Source organism: Triplophysa rosa, linkage group LG15 (assembly GCF_024868665.1).
Source record: "Triplophysa rosa linkage group LG15, Trosa_1v2, whole genome shotgun sequence".
In the NCBI taxonomy this organism is placed as follows: domain Eukaryota; kingdom Metazoa; phylum Chordata; class Actinopteri; order Cypriniformes; family Nemacheilidae; genus Triplophysa; species Triplophysa rosa.
In genome coordinates, this window is record NC_079904.1 from 16,023,507 (window position 1) to 16,040,265 (window position 16,759).

The following is a 16,759-nucleotide window of genomic DNA, read 5'->3' on the forward strand; positions in this document are numbered from 1 at the left end:
TGTCCTAATGTCAGAGATGAGTTAATAATACTAAGAAGAGGATCTATAATTTCTGGGAGCATCTATTTCAGTAGATTTGTAGGTATACGGTCTAGCATGCATGTTGTTGATTTAGATGATCTAATGATTTTAGACAGCTCATCGTGATCTACGGTATAAAATGTACTGGCAGCCAATGAAGTGATGAAATAATTGGGGTAATATGCTCAGATTTGCGAGTCCCCGTCACAAGACATGCTGCAGCATTTTGCACCAATTGCAGACGGGTCAAAGAAGACCCAGTTATCCCCACATATAGTGCATTAAAATAATCCAGCCGGTTTGTAACAAAGGCATGGATTACGGTTTCAAGGTGTTGCTTTGAGAGAAATTGCTTTATTTTAACCAGTTCTCTCATTTGAAAAAAGCTAGATTTAACAACAGCCCCAATCTCTGACTGTCCAACTTTAGGTCAGAATCAAATTTAACCCCAAGGTTTGTGATGGTCGGTTTGATATACTGGGCTAAGACACTCAAATCATCTGAAGAGGCCCCAGTAACATCCCCAAAGACCATCACTTCTGTTTTCTTTTCGTTAATACTTAAAAACTTAAAAGCCATCCAGGCATTTATGTCATCAGGACACTGAAGTAATGGTCCAACCGTCTCACTCTTTTTAATGGGCACATAGATCTGGGTATCGTCTGCATAAAAATGGAAAGACATACCATGCTTCCTAATTATTGACCCTAGCCGTCAATAATTAAATAAATAGAAAAAAGAAGAGGGTCTGAAACTGAGCCCTGTGGGACCCCATTCAGTAGAGGGACAGGGGAAGAGAGATAATCCCCAATGCTGACACTAAAAGTCCGGCCTTCCAGATCATTGATATTAAATGAACCACTCAAACGCTGAACCACTCAAACGCTATCCCTTTAATGCCCACCCATTGTTCCAACTGAGAAATTACAATTTCATGATCCACAGTATCAAATGCAGCGGTTAGATCAAGAAGCACAAGAACGACATAATCCCCAGAATCAGTAGCTAAAAGAATATCATTAAAAACTTTCAACAGAGCCAACTCAGTACTGTGCATAGCTCTAAAGCTCGCATGGAAAATTTCAAGCAATTTATGATCTTCCAGAAAGGACATTAATTGGTTACATGCTATTTTTTCAAGAATCTTTGACAGAAAAGATAATTTAGAAATAGGCCTAAAATTTGAGTTTGTTGTTGATCGCTGAATGGGACCGGGTTGGACCTGCACGGTTTCGGCGGGTGGGGCTTCCTGGGTCGCGGCTCGTGGGCTCTCCCTGTTCTTCTTGGATGTTGCTCGGTGGCTTTGGTCGGGGTCACTGAGTGCAGCTATGACACGTCAGAGGAGATCTGGCCCTCCCGGCTGAGCCTGGTTTCTCCCGAGGTTTTTTTTTTCTCCATTCATTCGAGTTTGGGTTCCTCGCCACAGCAGTGCAGTGTTGGCATGCTCACCGGGAGACTGCATTTATTTATTAGATATTATTTATTAGAATGATCTTGCTTGGTCTATAAACACCATGCACTGTGCTGTGTTTTACCTTTCTGTGTTTTTCTTATTTGCTCCTGTAAAGCTGCTTTGGAACAATGTACATTGTGAAAAGCGCTATATAAATAAAAATTGAATTTAAAAAAAATTGAATTGAATTTGTGAGGTCTGCAGTATCCAGACCAGGTTTTTTGAGCAAAGGTTGCACTACTGCATATTTACCAATAGAAGATCAAAACATCGCAATGTGACCTCTCGGTAGAGAAATGTAAAAGATGAAAGAATCACTCCGGCCCATTTTTGCAGAACCGTCTGAACGAATTTTGCATGCTCAAAGTCTAGTGTGACTGCGTCATAACGTTTTAGGTTTAGGTTAAGTCTTTTCTTACTAAATTTTGAACAATGGTGAGTTGTTGTAAAATAAGTTTAAATAGATTAACCTATTTGGATTAGTTAAAGTAATGTAAAAAACACTTAAAAATGTAACATAGTTTTTACAATTTATTTGTAAAGCCAATTTGATTGTAATAAAGTTGTAGTAAAAAAACAGTGTAAGATATTACTTTTTTACATTACAAAACTTCGATTTTATTTGAAAAAAATGCTTTCAGACTTGGTCTGAAAATGAATAAAAAACAGCCATTGAAAGCCCAGAATAGATGGGAACTCCTTCAAGACTGTTTAAAAAGCATCTCAAGGTGATACCTCAAGAGGCTGGCAAATATAAAGCAAAAAGAAAAACATTTATGCAAATTCTAGGCAAAGCATGAAGGTGCTAAAAATAAAACATTTTTGATTTTTTGGAGGGATTTTCTTTAGTTACAAACCAGTGCCACAGAGATACTTTGATCTCACATTGACAAAGAAGCATGGTTCATGAGGCTGTCAATAGTTCCAAACAATTCCACACCATCTATATGCCTAAATGCACGGGTTTAAGCGGGACACATTTTAACATGTTATGTGCGGTGATTACAGCACTGACTACATTTACAGCAGCGTTTTGTCTGTGGAGTGCTAGAAAGATAACATGAATCAGTCTTTCTGAGTTCATTTTTAAAGGGAAGAGTATGTAGCATGAATTACGTTTACAGTACATAACCTTTAATATGTTAAAATGTTAAATGCACAATCATTTAATATCAATGATTTAATGATCAACTGCACAATTTAACCAAACAAAGACCTTTGTGGAATGAACAAGGTAACCAACTGCAGTCAACAAAACATGTTATATGCCGAAGGTAGACTTTTTACTTGAACGGGCAGTCTTTATAGAAAAACTAATTCGACCTCCAGCTGAGACTGAAAGATGTCAGAAAGTAGTCCAAGAAAGGCATAATTGCTTTCTTGCTTTTATGACAACAGTGGAAGAGAAAGAGATCTGGACACCTTGAAAGAAGCGCTCAATGAACATCAATGCATGATGATTTCTTAAAACATCTCTAGATGTCATACATGCAGGAACCAAAATCTTATCCAAACAAACATTTATGCCATAAGTAACGATACAGCTACTTGAAAAGTACTGCATACTGTAATATCTAAAGCTGCCAGATCGTGGAAATAATAAGTACAATATTAAGTTTTAATTTATTGATTGTACATATGTTGCCATATCATAATTTGAGAAAATGTGACAGACGATGCGTTTCTGACCATTTTTTTTTAAAGCCCCGCTAACCCACTTCTAATACTCCAGCCATACACCACCCTGTTAAAAACAAACAAATGACACACAAAAATTCTAATATAAAAAACTATTTAAGGTACCACTCTGATAGAGGTGTGTGTGTGTGCGTGCGTGCGTTTATATTGTATTATTCCCCTGTATTAAATAAATAAATGAAATAAAGGAAATTCCTGTTGATCAACAGCTTGGGGACTATGGGGATATCTCTTGGTTCAGACTTCTCTATCATGTCCTAAATGTATAGAAAAAAGTGTTACATGGAGCCATAAACATGAGAAGTTGTGTTGTGCATGTTAAATAAATCACTGTATTCTATCTAAAAATGTGACAGCTTATGTTTGCTATTGAAATTTTACATTAGCAAACTGCAATTAAATAAGGGCGACCTATGATCTAACAAAAAAAACATAAACTAAAGCTGAATTCACTATTGAGTAGATTCATGAAAGGTCAGTCAACATGTTTAAACGTAAATAAAATGCATTCATTTCATCAACTTCGAAGCGAGTGTGTTTTGACAATCACTGAAATGCTCAACAGCACAATCAGTGCTTCCAATGGAAGTTTATGGGAGTGACAACACTAACTCCGAAACTAGTTACATAACTATTACATAACATTATTCAATGGTTCTGATAGGCTAAGTTTTAATTTTATAAATTATATATGAGTATATATACAATTTGATGAAAATGGATGATGCGTGTGCCAGTTTCCTCTGCACTTATCACACTTAGCCTACCAGAAATATAGACTTCATTTCTGTACTGCTAATTTCACATTAGCAAGTGTTAGCATGGTAGCAGTGTTGGGAGTAATGCGTTACAAAAGTAATGTATTACAGTAACGTATTACTTTTTGCTGTAACGCAGTAGTGTAAGGCATTACTAAGCAATTTTCTGTAATATTTTACTCGGTACATGTTCAGTAACACTGCGTTACAAAAAACTTTTCGCCCGCGAGACATTAACAAATTAAAAATCCCAAGTAAGTTATATTTCCTGTTCGTGAATAGACGCGTGTGGTGTCATTCATCTCCCTCTGGCTGGTGGAACTTTGTATTTTGTATTGTAACGTTTCCCTGTACAATTGGGCTATTTTGAAAATGCAGTAGCAGGAAAAATTATGGAGCTGCAGGTTTTGGGGCTACTTTCATAATGTACTGCGGCCGGGGCTGGACTGAGACGTTAATTCGGCCCTGGCATTTTTGACCATCTTCGGCCCTCCACCATTTTTGTTGACTGGGGAGGGGGGGGGGCGATGTTGGGGGTTGTAATGAGTGGTATGTTGTGCTGCTGTCATTGCCTTTCCTGCATATATGTGCGATTCTCAATTGCGTTCGCGTTCAGTGCATACGGAATTCACGCTTCTAATCCGTCCGTCTCTATGGCCCATGCGTCCGTTTCAGCCCAAAAAGTACTTCGGCCCACCGGGAAAATGCGCGGTATGCCCGATGGCCAATCTGGCCCTGGCGGCCTTCAAAATGTTTATTTATATTCTAAGGATAAATGTTAATTGATGAGATTCTTAGTGTATTCATACTCGGATGAATACCTGGCAGGACCGGGACCCGTTCTCGAAAGTGTGGGAAACGAGCGTCTGACAGGCAGGCTACAGTACAGGGAGGGACGTGGGAGCTCAGCTCAACCAAATAGAAAAATATAGCGGTGGTTATTAGACAATGCATCGGAATTATGCTTTTACCAATGTTTCGTACCAAGGTGCATGCCACGTTGCACAATGAAAGAAATCACGCGTGAGTGTACAACAGTTGATTCTTCCGGCTGCCAAATATCACGTTTGAGCAGCGCTGTACACAGTCTAGAACAACTAAAACATTGACGTGCTTGTACACATTATACATACAGTATGCAATATATTTAACCATGCTTATTTCTTAAGCAAGTTTTTGCATGTCTTACGAAGTGAAAACACGTTCCCCGTCCATTTCCGTGCGTGGCCTTGAGCACACATGGGATCTTTTTTAAAGGGACACTCCACCCAAAAATGAAAATTCTGTTATGGATTACTCACCCTTTTGTTGTTCCAAACCTGTATAAATTTCTTTGTTCGGTTGAACACAAAGATATTTGGTAGAATGTAAGCAACTGAAAATTCTTTGGCATCATTGACTACCATAGCAGAAAAAATTATAACGGTAGTCAAAGGTGACCCAGAATTGTTTGCTTTCCTAAATCCCCCAAAACATATTTTGAGTTCATCAGAACAAAAAATATATACAATACCTAGGAAACCATTCAGATAAGTAAATATAGCAATAGAAACGTCTTTTGGCAGTTGTTAACTTTGATTTGACCCCGGAAAATTATTGGGCCAGTTTTCATTCCTTTTGGGCGGGTTTTGAGGGGCCTAGTTAATTCAAGAAATCAGCAGTCTAATAAAGAGGTTGATTGGCAAAAAGTATTTTGTATTTTGAAAATACAAAAATACAAAGACATTTTGTCATTTTAGAATGTTAAGTTCTACTTCTGTAGTTATTTTGGTGAAAGTAACTCAATAGTAATACAGGAGTCATGTAACGTATTACAATTCTGAGACAGTAATATTGCAAGGTAAGGGATTACTTTTAAATAACAGTAACAAGTAATCTGTAATGTATTACAGTTTGGAAGTAACTTGCACACCACTGAATGGTAGCTAGCTACATCAGCATCCATCCTGAAGCCACCTCTGTTGAAAAAAACAGCATATGCTGGTTTGTGCTGGTTTAAGATGGTCATGTGCTGGTTTAAACTGGTCCTTAGCTGGTTTAAGTTGGTCAAACCAGCATCAAAACATACCAAACCCAGCATATCCTTGGACAACATGTTCTATAAGCAAATATGAGGTTAAAAAAATAAACAGTGCTGGAAATGGCAGAGATTCACGGTTGGGGGGGGGTTGACTCAAGTTGGAGACATTTTTGATACTGTTAAACCACAGATGCAGAAAATGCCACTTTATTTATCTATGAAATGTGCACAGTGTTTTTTCAAAGCTATGTAATAGATAACATATAGAAATTCTCTACATTTTAAGGTGGAATAAATAAAAACAAGAATGGTTTTGAAGGTAAATATGCTCAGATAAATTACAACTGCAAAAGTTGTCACCTCATCTGGCACATGACTGGCATCAGCCTTCCCATTTCAAATGATTTCAATCTTAAACCTGTTTCTCCAGTCAGTAGCTACACAGTAATCTCCACAGGATTTATCAGTGAAATTTTACATTGGCACAGCAGACTGATGCAAACTGATGAATAATCAAGCACTGCTTACTGGCACTGCTGACAGCTTTCACCGACAGTTCTATTGAGCTGATGATGCCATTCAAATTGACATATGCAACAGAGGAGTCTTTGTCAAACTCGATACATACATCTGTGCACAGTGATAAATCACAGAATTCACTTGCCGTTCTATCACCAGCTTCAGCTGTGAAACCCTCGGCAGGGAGATGGAGATAATCAGTCAACCAAACAGTCATACATTGATTACAAACGCAAGCACACAGAAATATACATATGGATGCAGTTCTTACAAACAGCCACACCACATTCTCCCTACATTAACACACACAAGTCTACACAGTGGAATGGTCTAGTAGTTATTGCTGATTTAATAAAGGAAGAGCCACAACACACTTTCTGTTAGATTGAGTAAAATCTTCCTATCCCAGAGCCCTAACGGGTATACATTCACACATCAATCTTCTCTTTCTCTTCCCTTTCTGCAACATGTATTGTCTCCAAAAATTGCTGAAACATTCTAACTTTGTGTAACACTTCTCATATTGTTTAGGATGAATTGCTTCATTGTTTTCCTCAGATAAAAGCATCTGTTTAATGCCTAAATGTAAATTTAAATGTGTTGCAACCCTCCACAGGACATGAATTTACATTAGTCAGCCATGTATTAGTAAGTAATGTAGCACACAAGATAAGAAAACTTCACCTCACAATTGAAAAAGAGATACAAAGTGTGTGTGAGTGTTAACAGTATTGTATATTCTCAGCAAAGTGAAGAGGCAAATATAGATACAATCACCATAGACATGCAGTCCAATCAACATTTACACTGTAAACCCGGATAAGTTGGCAATACTCAAATATTTTGAGTTTTAGAGATTCTTGGTTTAAGTAAGCAGAACCTTCAAATTTTGATTACTGTTAAGTTAAAGTTCTTAACAAATCTTAGTTAGTGCGACTTAAATATTTTTATGAAATTAAGTAGACAGAACTTAAACAAATAAGTACCAAAATTGCATTTTTAAGTTAACTAAACTAAATTATTTCGGTTTCTTTATTTTGCATATTCTTTAGTCTTAATATGCATAAATCAAACACGTTGACTTATGCAATCCAAAATGAGCAAGAAGAGGCTGATCTCAGAACTGGCATTAGCACAGTTACTGCTCACTGGTAACATAACACATGTTACAGGTGAAATGTAGCGTTGCAGAGACTAGGCACATGCACCACTCTTCTAAACAACGGTAACCACAAAACTGAAAAATATGTCAAACTCTTCTAAATATCTAAGAGAAGTGAACATTAAACACTAACAAGTCTTTAACTTTACTAAAAACATATAAAATAATCATTTTTTAAAAAATTTACTCTCCTAATGCAGTCTGATGCAAAGCATGCTGGGAATTGGAAATCCTTCTTGACCAATTGTTGAATTAACATGTTTAAATTAAGTAAGGAGCAAATAAAAATTTTGAGTTTTAGTCAAGTTAATTAAAAATAATCATTATACTTTACTCAAAAGTAAAAAAGTGTTTCACGAACTTAAAATATTTAAGTAAGTAGAACTTTTTTATAAAATTAAGTTTACATTACTTAATCTGTTTGATTATTTTGAACATTTGGGTTTACAGTGTACGTACATATCGTTCCACCAATGTGTTTTTCATATACTGTCATCATTTTCATTTCTAATACTTACACTAAACACTTAATACACTTATTAATAAGGCACACTAAACTGTATTCATATGAAGGAATTTTCCATATTAATTTGTACAGCTGTTTCTCCTGTATTTAATGTTTTGCTGCATTGTGTTGTGTTTTAGCGTTAATGGAACAAAAGATTACCAGTGCATTTTTCATTTTTTTTTACAGCGCATACAACCTTCTACATGAAGATATACATTTTTCAAGAATATACTAAAGAAAGTTGCACCTTCTTATATTGCAATGAATCACCTTTAGCTGTGAACACTGTGTGTGCACTCATCATTGCATGCTTCTACAACTTTCAGCAATGTCACAACATCTTTTAATTCTATATAATTCTATTATATGCATATTTATTTTGGGCCAAGATCTTGTATTAATGTTGTAAGAGTCAAACCACTGTCTAAATCCTTCTCCAGCGCATCCTTAAGACTTTCAGTGTGTTTAAGGTCAGGACTCTGTGGCAGCCAATTCATTCCTCACACAATTTGAGTCCAATGAATCTACCATTGTCGTTCTGGAATATAACTGTACCATCCAGAAAATCTCCACTGATAGCATAACCCAGTCCCGGTCATGTCATTTTTTGCTGCAAAAACACACCTACACCTAACCAATTACAGCAACCAAAAATGAGTGCATTAGCAAGCTTCATTAGATTAGATGGGAAGTTGTTATCTTAAACATATTAAAGGGATAGTTCACACCAAAATATACATTCGGTCATCATTTTTTCACCCTCATGTTATTTAAAACTTTTATGTGTCTCTTCTGTGGAACACAAAGAAGAACATTTGAGAAAGGTTGAATGAAAAGGCAACAGGGGCCAATGGTTATTAAAGAAAGTTATTTTGGAATGACATATGGGTAAGTAATTTGCATTATAAAACGGTCAGTTCTGGTCCTTAATTCTGATTGGCTGAGCTGAGTTCTAAGCCGTTATAAAATACCCCGTTTATAACGGCTGACATACACATAGCCTAAATATATCATTTATGAAACCTTGCTACACATATGGAATAACCCTTTTTAAAAGCAATAAGCCCCTCGAAGCAGTGGGTTACAGTGCATTTTATAACAGCTAATGGGGGTTTAGGCTTAGCTGTTATAAAATGCACTGTAACCCACTGCTTCTTGGTGCTTATTGCATTGAGCAAACTATCCTTTTAATCTCCCCAATAATAACAGAAGTATAAAATATAGACTCCTAAGTATTTACTTACGTGTGTTATATCTGCTGTATTCTAAAGCCGTCCAACAGATTTATCTTGATCAGCTAGTTAAATTTGAGAAAAGCCAGTTAATATTGTTAATACATGTTAATATTTTCAGAAATATAAGACATCAGATTTTTCTCAACCTGTTTCTCACAAAACTATTGTATGACTTTAGAAAACTTATTAATAAAATATTAGAATATGGCATCTGATACTCTACTATAATAGAGTTACCTGTACTTTCCCCTTTTTGAAAGTTTGACAGTTGTAGTCCACATTCATTGTTATTGCAAGGAAAAGAGGCGAGTATGTTCTTAATTATTCTCTTTGAGCACACCATAGCCCCTCCCATCCTGAAAACGTGATTAACTCATTAATATGATCAGATCTATTAGAGTAACCTGCTGAAACCCCAATTAGCAACATACTGTGCTTATTATAAGTGTCAATCATTATCTAGCTCTAAGTAAATACAGCAGTGTCACCAGTAGGCTATTAAAAAAGTTGTTAAAAGAAAAAGACTGGGTATTATGTTATAAACATAGCAGGATGTAATGATCTAAATTAAGTATCTAAAAAGCTTTAAACTGCATTTTGATTAGTCCCATATATCACATCAATCTAATTTTGTAATAACTTGGCTACACTGTTTAAGCTATTTAGGTCCGTTAGCCCAATAAACTGAAGGAGGGGCTACAGTCTGGAACGAGTGAAGGGGAAACAAATTTCTGTACGCATCATGCCAGCCCTCTCTTATGGATGCTGAATTAAGAGATATATCATACTTAAGTGTAATAAGAATATGGAAAAGTAAAAACAAAAATACACACGAACTTTGGAGCAGTGATGGGATGATGGTGTTGAAAGCAGAGCTGTTTGTGGACTTCAGCTCTGCTTTCAACACCATCATCCCATCACTGCTCCAGACAAAGTTAACCCAGCTATCTGTTCCTGGCTCTACTCTATCTGTCAGTGGATCACCAGCTTTCTGACAGACAGGCAGCAGTTAGTGAGAATGGGGAAACTCACATCCAGCACCCGCACAATCAGCACTGGCGCCCCCCAGGGGTGCGTTCTCTCCCCACTGCTCTTTTACCTGTACACAAATGACTGCACTGCCCAGGACCCTTCTGTCAGACTTCTGAAGTTCCATCCTGGATGAGGCCAATGAGTGTGGTGTCGTCTGCGTACAGACAGGAGTCTGCACTCCCCCCTCTCACCATCATGAACAGCACTGTGGCAGCAGTGGAGTCATTCAGGTTCCTGGGCACCACCATCTCTCAGAACCTGAAGTGGGACAATCACATTGGCTCCATTGCTAAAAAAGCCCAGCAAAGGTTGTACTTCTTACATCAGCTGAAGAAGTTCAACCTATACCACAAACTCTATTAAAACAGTTTTACTCAGCTGTCATAGAGTCTGTCCTCTGCACATCCATCACTGTCTGGTTTGGCTCAGCCATGAAGTCAGACATCAGAAGACTACAGAGGACGGTTCAGACTGCTGAGAAGATCATTGGTGCTCCCCTGCCCACCCTCCAAGAACTGTATACATCCAGAGTGAGGAAAAGGGCTCAGAAAATCACCCTGGACCTCTCACATCCAAGCCATCATCTCTTCACAATGCTGCCGTCTGGTCGGCGCTACAGAGCACTGAGCACCAAAACAACCAGACACAAAAACAGCTTCTTCCCTCAGGCCATCTACCTCTTGAACAGTTAAATGTTTTTACACACCGTGCAATTAATAACTCTGTGCAATAATAATTAAGTGCAATATTAATTATATCCTCCAGATAATACACTATCTATTTTTATACAACTTTTTCTGTAAATTATATTTCATTCATTCTGCTGTATATAGCACATACCTTGTACTACAATAGTCTATTCTTATTTTTTACTTGTACATATTTACATACATACATAGCTTTACTCACTATATCTTTATCTTATGTTTATTGTATTGTATTTCTTAATTTTTTATACCCATAGGCCCTTATTTAAATCATTGTGTACTGTATTCTATTGTGTTATGGTCTCTGTGTACTGTTGTTGCTGTTTCTGTGTTCTGGATGCTCCTGTCACCATAACAAATTCCTTGTATGTGCAAACATACTTGGCAATAAAGCTCTTTCTGATTCTGATTTCTGATTCTGAAAAACCACTGCAGTTTTGTTACAAGTAGGCCTACGGCAGTTTTAGCTATAGTATGACGACTCAGTACGACGTGAGGTTTCTAAAAAAAGAGGGGAGTTGACTAAGATAGAATCACAATGTATCAATATTATTGCAGAAAAACACTTGGCTAGTTTTTCAAAACCCAAAATTGTTTTTGCATTATTAACGACAACAGGATGTAAAAAGATGCGCAACACATAAAAGGGTCAAAAGCCTGGGAAATTTGTATCACATGAGTTTGCGGGAATCCATCACAACTAATCAACAAGTGTACTGTATGAAGCATGACAAAATCCACCATGGGGCACAAAAACTGAAGAGAAAGCGCAACAACCAGACACTTTCTGTCGTACAGCGGAGCGCAAACCGCGCATTTTCTCCGTTCTACAGCCCTCAAGTGTCACAGCTCCAAACTCTCGCATTCACACCTGCCGCTTCGCATCTTATTTATCCACATGTTAGTTATCCATTGTTTTATTACTCAGAAATTTCATCAATGCAAAGTGGGTTCAAACAACCTTTACTCAACATCTCCCAAAATCACTCTCCTAGACTCATACCATTAAAGCCGCCAGCCTCGCCTCTCCTTGGGAAGCCAAAGGGATTCCTCCGCTTGTTGCGTAATGTATCCGCGGTTCATTTGTCAACGCTCCGCAGTTCGGACCCACATCGCGGTGGCACGCGCAGTCGAGTGGATGCGCGTGGGAGACCAACAGCAAGACGAGACCCTCCGGTGATCCGTCAACGCGCAATGAGTTTTTCTACGCACGATGGTGTGTTAAAAGTGGTGCACAGCGAATTGTGAATGACTCCCCTTTCTGTGAAGGAGCAGTTATACATTATGTTAACCAGCATACATTTGACGACAGCGCACGAGCGCACTTCTACTTCTTTTACACGCACAGTAACTGTAAAGTTCAGCTTTCGTAACATGCAATGTTAATGATACTATTTTTTGAGTAGAGAGGATATTTGAAAAAAGTCATGGTATGCTCACTTTTAAGAATGATGTTATCTACATTTTCACTTATTTCACGTGAGATAAAAGAGCTAGTTGCATTTAATGATAATAAAAACAGCCTTTAGAAAAGCCAAAAATTAACCCTTTACATGCAATGTGCACAACTGATTTTAAATGCTTTAACCTATAGATACAGGAGAACAAAAAAAATTAACGTCAAGAGCTACAAAGTAAGAAAATTAAAAGACTAAACGATAGCCTGTTAACGATTATATTTTTCGACATTGTTTGCTTTTGGCACTCCTTTAACTAAAGGGTGTGTGATCTATAAAACTGTTACATCTAAATTATATATTGAAAATCTACAATGACCACAATAAAATTCTACATTCTTTTAAAAAAGCACATACCATAGAAAAATGTACTCATGAGCGCGCGTACATAAAACGGCTAGTTAAGGAATGCGCTTTAAACATCCAGAAGTTAACATGACAGCTGTTACAGAACATTAAGTTGAGCGCAACCCTGCAATACTGCATTTACATTGTAGGTAACGCCGATTGTGCATCTGGCAATTCTGGCAAATGCCAGAGGGGCCGCGGACCATTTTTTAAAAATGTGCGGTCAGATTTTTAAAATATATATATAAATAAATTGTTTTTGCAGGCCGACAGCGCATAGACGTTATACCGTTGAGCCGTTATTGCTCAATGTGGGCCAGCCCGCTGTGGGGATGTTAATAAATAACAACAATAGGCCTAATCATTTTCTTTAGCTCACTTGTTACTAGCTGTGTGATTTCTTTGTCCCAGTGGTAACAAGCGCTTATCAACGTTAAAAGACTGACCAACCAAATTAAATAAAGACCGGGTTTACAGAATTCCAGCCAATCAAATTACAGAGTACAAGCAGAATACAGCCATCAAACTAAAGACGGAACTTTCAGAAAATCTAATTGAAGGAGGCAGAACTTACTGTTGGTATAGGCGGGTGCTTAACATGCGCGAACTCCAGTGCAGTTATTCAGTTTTAATGATGACCGTGTATTGAGATGTAAGAAGGCAAGCATAACAAAGCCAACGGTTTTACAATAATAATATAAAATGGTAAGATTCAAAGATGCAAACTACTTAAATTTTGTTAGTTTTGCTGTTGAAAACTTGGAAAAATGGTTTGTCAGACAATGTAAGACGTGTGTTCGAGTTAACATGTCTAAAAACATACTGAAACCGATAAGTTATAGTATATGATGCATAAGATGACTGTGTGTGAATATGGTCCATTTTATTAGCCATGGAAGAATTCAATAGACTGCAGAACTATCATCACAGGTACTAAAATTACTTCTAATTTTTTCGTCAAATTTGTATTTAATGTACAGTTTTAAAAAGCTTATTAAGCTTTTTTTATAAAGCTTTTAAGTAAACTACTTACTTATTAAGCCCAAAGAGTGATTGTCTCCTCTCCTCTCCTCTCCTCTCCTCTCCTCTCCTCTCCATTTATAAATCCTAAATGCTAACTTGTTAAGACTTTATAGCTGATGTAAAACAATACTTGCTAGCAAAGTCTAGTCACACCAGGTCATGGTCAGTTTAAATGCATTACCTTATATTACATTGACATGTTTAGGCAGGTCATTTTTTATTTCTATTTGTTGCTTAGACTACTGGCCTTTACTGTTTAATGTTTTATTGACTTTGCAAGGTGGCATGAAAGGTCATAAAAAATGTACATTTATTAATTATAGTGCTATAGAATCACTGTAAAAAATGATTTGTGGCCCTAGTAAATATGGCTCAATTAAATAGGCTGATTTTCCTCAAAAAAATAAGTTTTGCACATTACTTAATTTCTTGCTATAAATGTTACTAAATTTATTGAGAATATGTTGTGGAAAAATATCAGTCTTGTAGTTCAAAAAATCTCTCAGACAAGGAAGGTCCGGGTGTCAAGGAGTTAACTTTATTTGCTCGAGCCAAACAAAGTGAGATGTTCCAAGTCATCTAAAAACCAAGTGTTTTCCAGTCTACAATTATAGTAAAACTTCTGAAAGGTGGTCTCTTCTGAAACCAATCAGGTATTTTCCTGTTATCTCTTATTTTTATTAACCAATTGTTAATTGCTTGCCACCAATAAGTCCCAGGCAACAAGGTACGTATCTAATGGTGGTACGCTGGCTATTACATCATTTTTAAAATAATTTGCATACAATGGTTACCACACTAGACCACCAAACAAGCCATGGTCTCCATACGAGACCGCGTGGCGTACGTGCGTAATCATGGTTACTTGTAAACAGTGGAAAATCCCCAGGTTTCAGACAGAGCACAACAGGCTTCAAACTTTAGGCCTCTAAAAACATCACTGGATTTTACCTTGTTACATTGTGCTCAAATGTGCTTTAAACATGCTTAAAGTGACATTAAGTGCATTTATATGAACAATCATTGGTTACAGGTACAGATTGTGTCATTAAATCATCAATTCTTCTTCAAATAATCAAATCATTATCATAAACCTACTTATATAATCATACTTATTAAATGTGATTTCAGATCAACTCATCTATATACTAATGTTCCTATGGATACTTCTTAATACTTTTTTAGGTATTTTATCAAGTGCATTTATAACTGTGGTGAATAACAGTGCTCAATACATGTAAAATGGTGAATAACAGTGCTCAATACATGTAAAATATATCTATATGTGCTCAGAAATTACACAATAATTGCAGTTTGCTTAAAATAATGAGTAAACAATTTATTTTTAGTAAAGTCGCATGAATCTGGTTATTAGTCAATTTGACTAAACATTTTAAGATTCGGTTAGATCATGTGACACAGCAGCGGCCATTTTCTGAAAATCATCTCCTCAGACGATAAAGGTGAGTAAACTTAACTTGTTTTATACTAAAATGTTTCATAAAATAAATCCCACCAATAGTGTGAAGATACATGTTTCTTAGTGTTTTCATTTGAAATAAGTTTAATTGTGGTGGTACACGTTTCTTGGTGTTTTAAATAAGCTCCTAGATAGCAAATGTAGCCTACAGAAACGTGCGTGCACAGCGCAATTCAACTTTTGTGAGAAGAAAGTTTATTTACGTTGCTTAAATGAGATTTATGGTAAACAATCACGATTGCCTACTTTTATGAAGGCATTGAAAACACGTTGATAGTTATATTCGCCGTCCAGCTCCTTGAGCTTTTTAGGTTCAATTTGACACACGCCACATTAACAGACAACGTTTTTAAGTGAGTTAAAAAGAGCGCGAAGCCGTCATTGCTTTATTTCAAACCTTTCATCTGTTTATCTATACCGCGTGCGAGCGTTGCGATGCATCGCGACAAACGCCTTGTTGTTAATGGTTTCTGTTATGTTTTGTCATGTGGCATCTTGAGGTGCGGACAGGGTGTGACCGCTTACCGTGAGCTAGAAGTGCGAGGCGGAGGCTGGAACAGCGGGCTCAAATCTCTATGCATCGTGTTGGTTAGAAACCTCCTTAAAACGGCACACTGTCACTTTGCAGACACGATAGAGGAGAATTGTGTCGGCTAAGGCTAGTGATTAATTTTTCTTTTATTGTAGTACTTATATAATTGTTTGTGTGTGTCATAAACGCATATTTTTATACTGAGCAGTGGAAGTGAACAAAACACAGTAGGGTTAAGTACAATCAACTTTGTTAGTGTGACATTACACTATGGCAATGTTGTGAAGTTCTGGTAAAGTTCCATTATGTGACTTTAATATCTTTGTTTTATATTTTAGGAAAGCCAATTCCTGAATGAATGTTAAAAAATATTGGGAGACCTAATTTTCATAGTGAGGAACTTATACAGAACTAGGTAAGAACTTATGCAGAATCCACATGATGCAGCAGACCTGTGTGTGCAACATAACAGTTCATATTGATTCTGTACATTCTTTTAATTATCAGTATGTATATGTATATATTTTATACTATTCTAAATTTATATTATACATTAATATCATATTGTTTTGTTTCAGGACAATAATGGTGAAGTTAATCAACCTTGCAGAGCACACAGTAATCACCGGAGGGGGATCTCCAGATCCAGATCTCCATATTCAGCTCAACACCACACGTACCATGCAAGCATACAAGACCACACACAAACTTTATATAAATAACATAACTCTACACGGTTATCAAATGCACATACACACTCATGCATACAACACCAGAAATATTAAAAACCACTAGCCTTAGCCATG

General features: G+C 36.9%; 1 protein-coding gene across 1 annotated transcript in view; it reads left to right on the plus strand.

Moving 5' to 3' along the window:
* Window positions 1-12,293, plus strand: part of LOC130566088 (desmoglein-2.1-like) — a 19,888-nt gene extending 7,595 nt beyond the window's left edge. The window contains exon 11 of the mRNA XM_057353309.1: window positions 12,214-12,293. Within this exon, the coding sequence (XP_057209292.1) occupies window positions 12,214-12,293 (80 nt within the window). The remainder of the gene's footprint in view (window positions 1-12,213) is intronic.
* The last annotated feature ends 4,466 nt before the right edge of the window (window positions 12,294-16,759 follow it).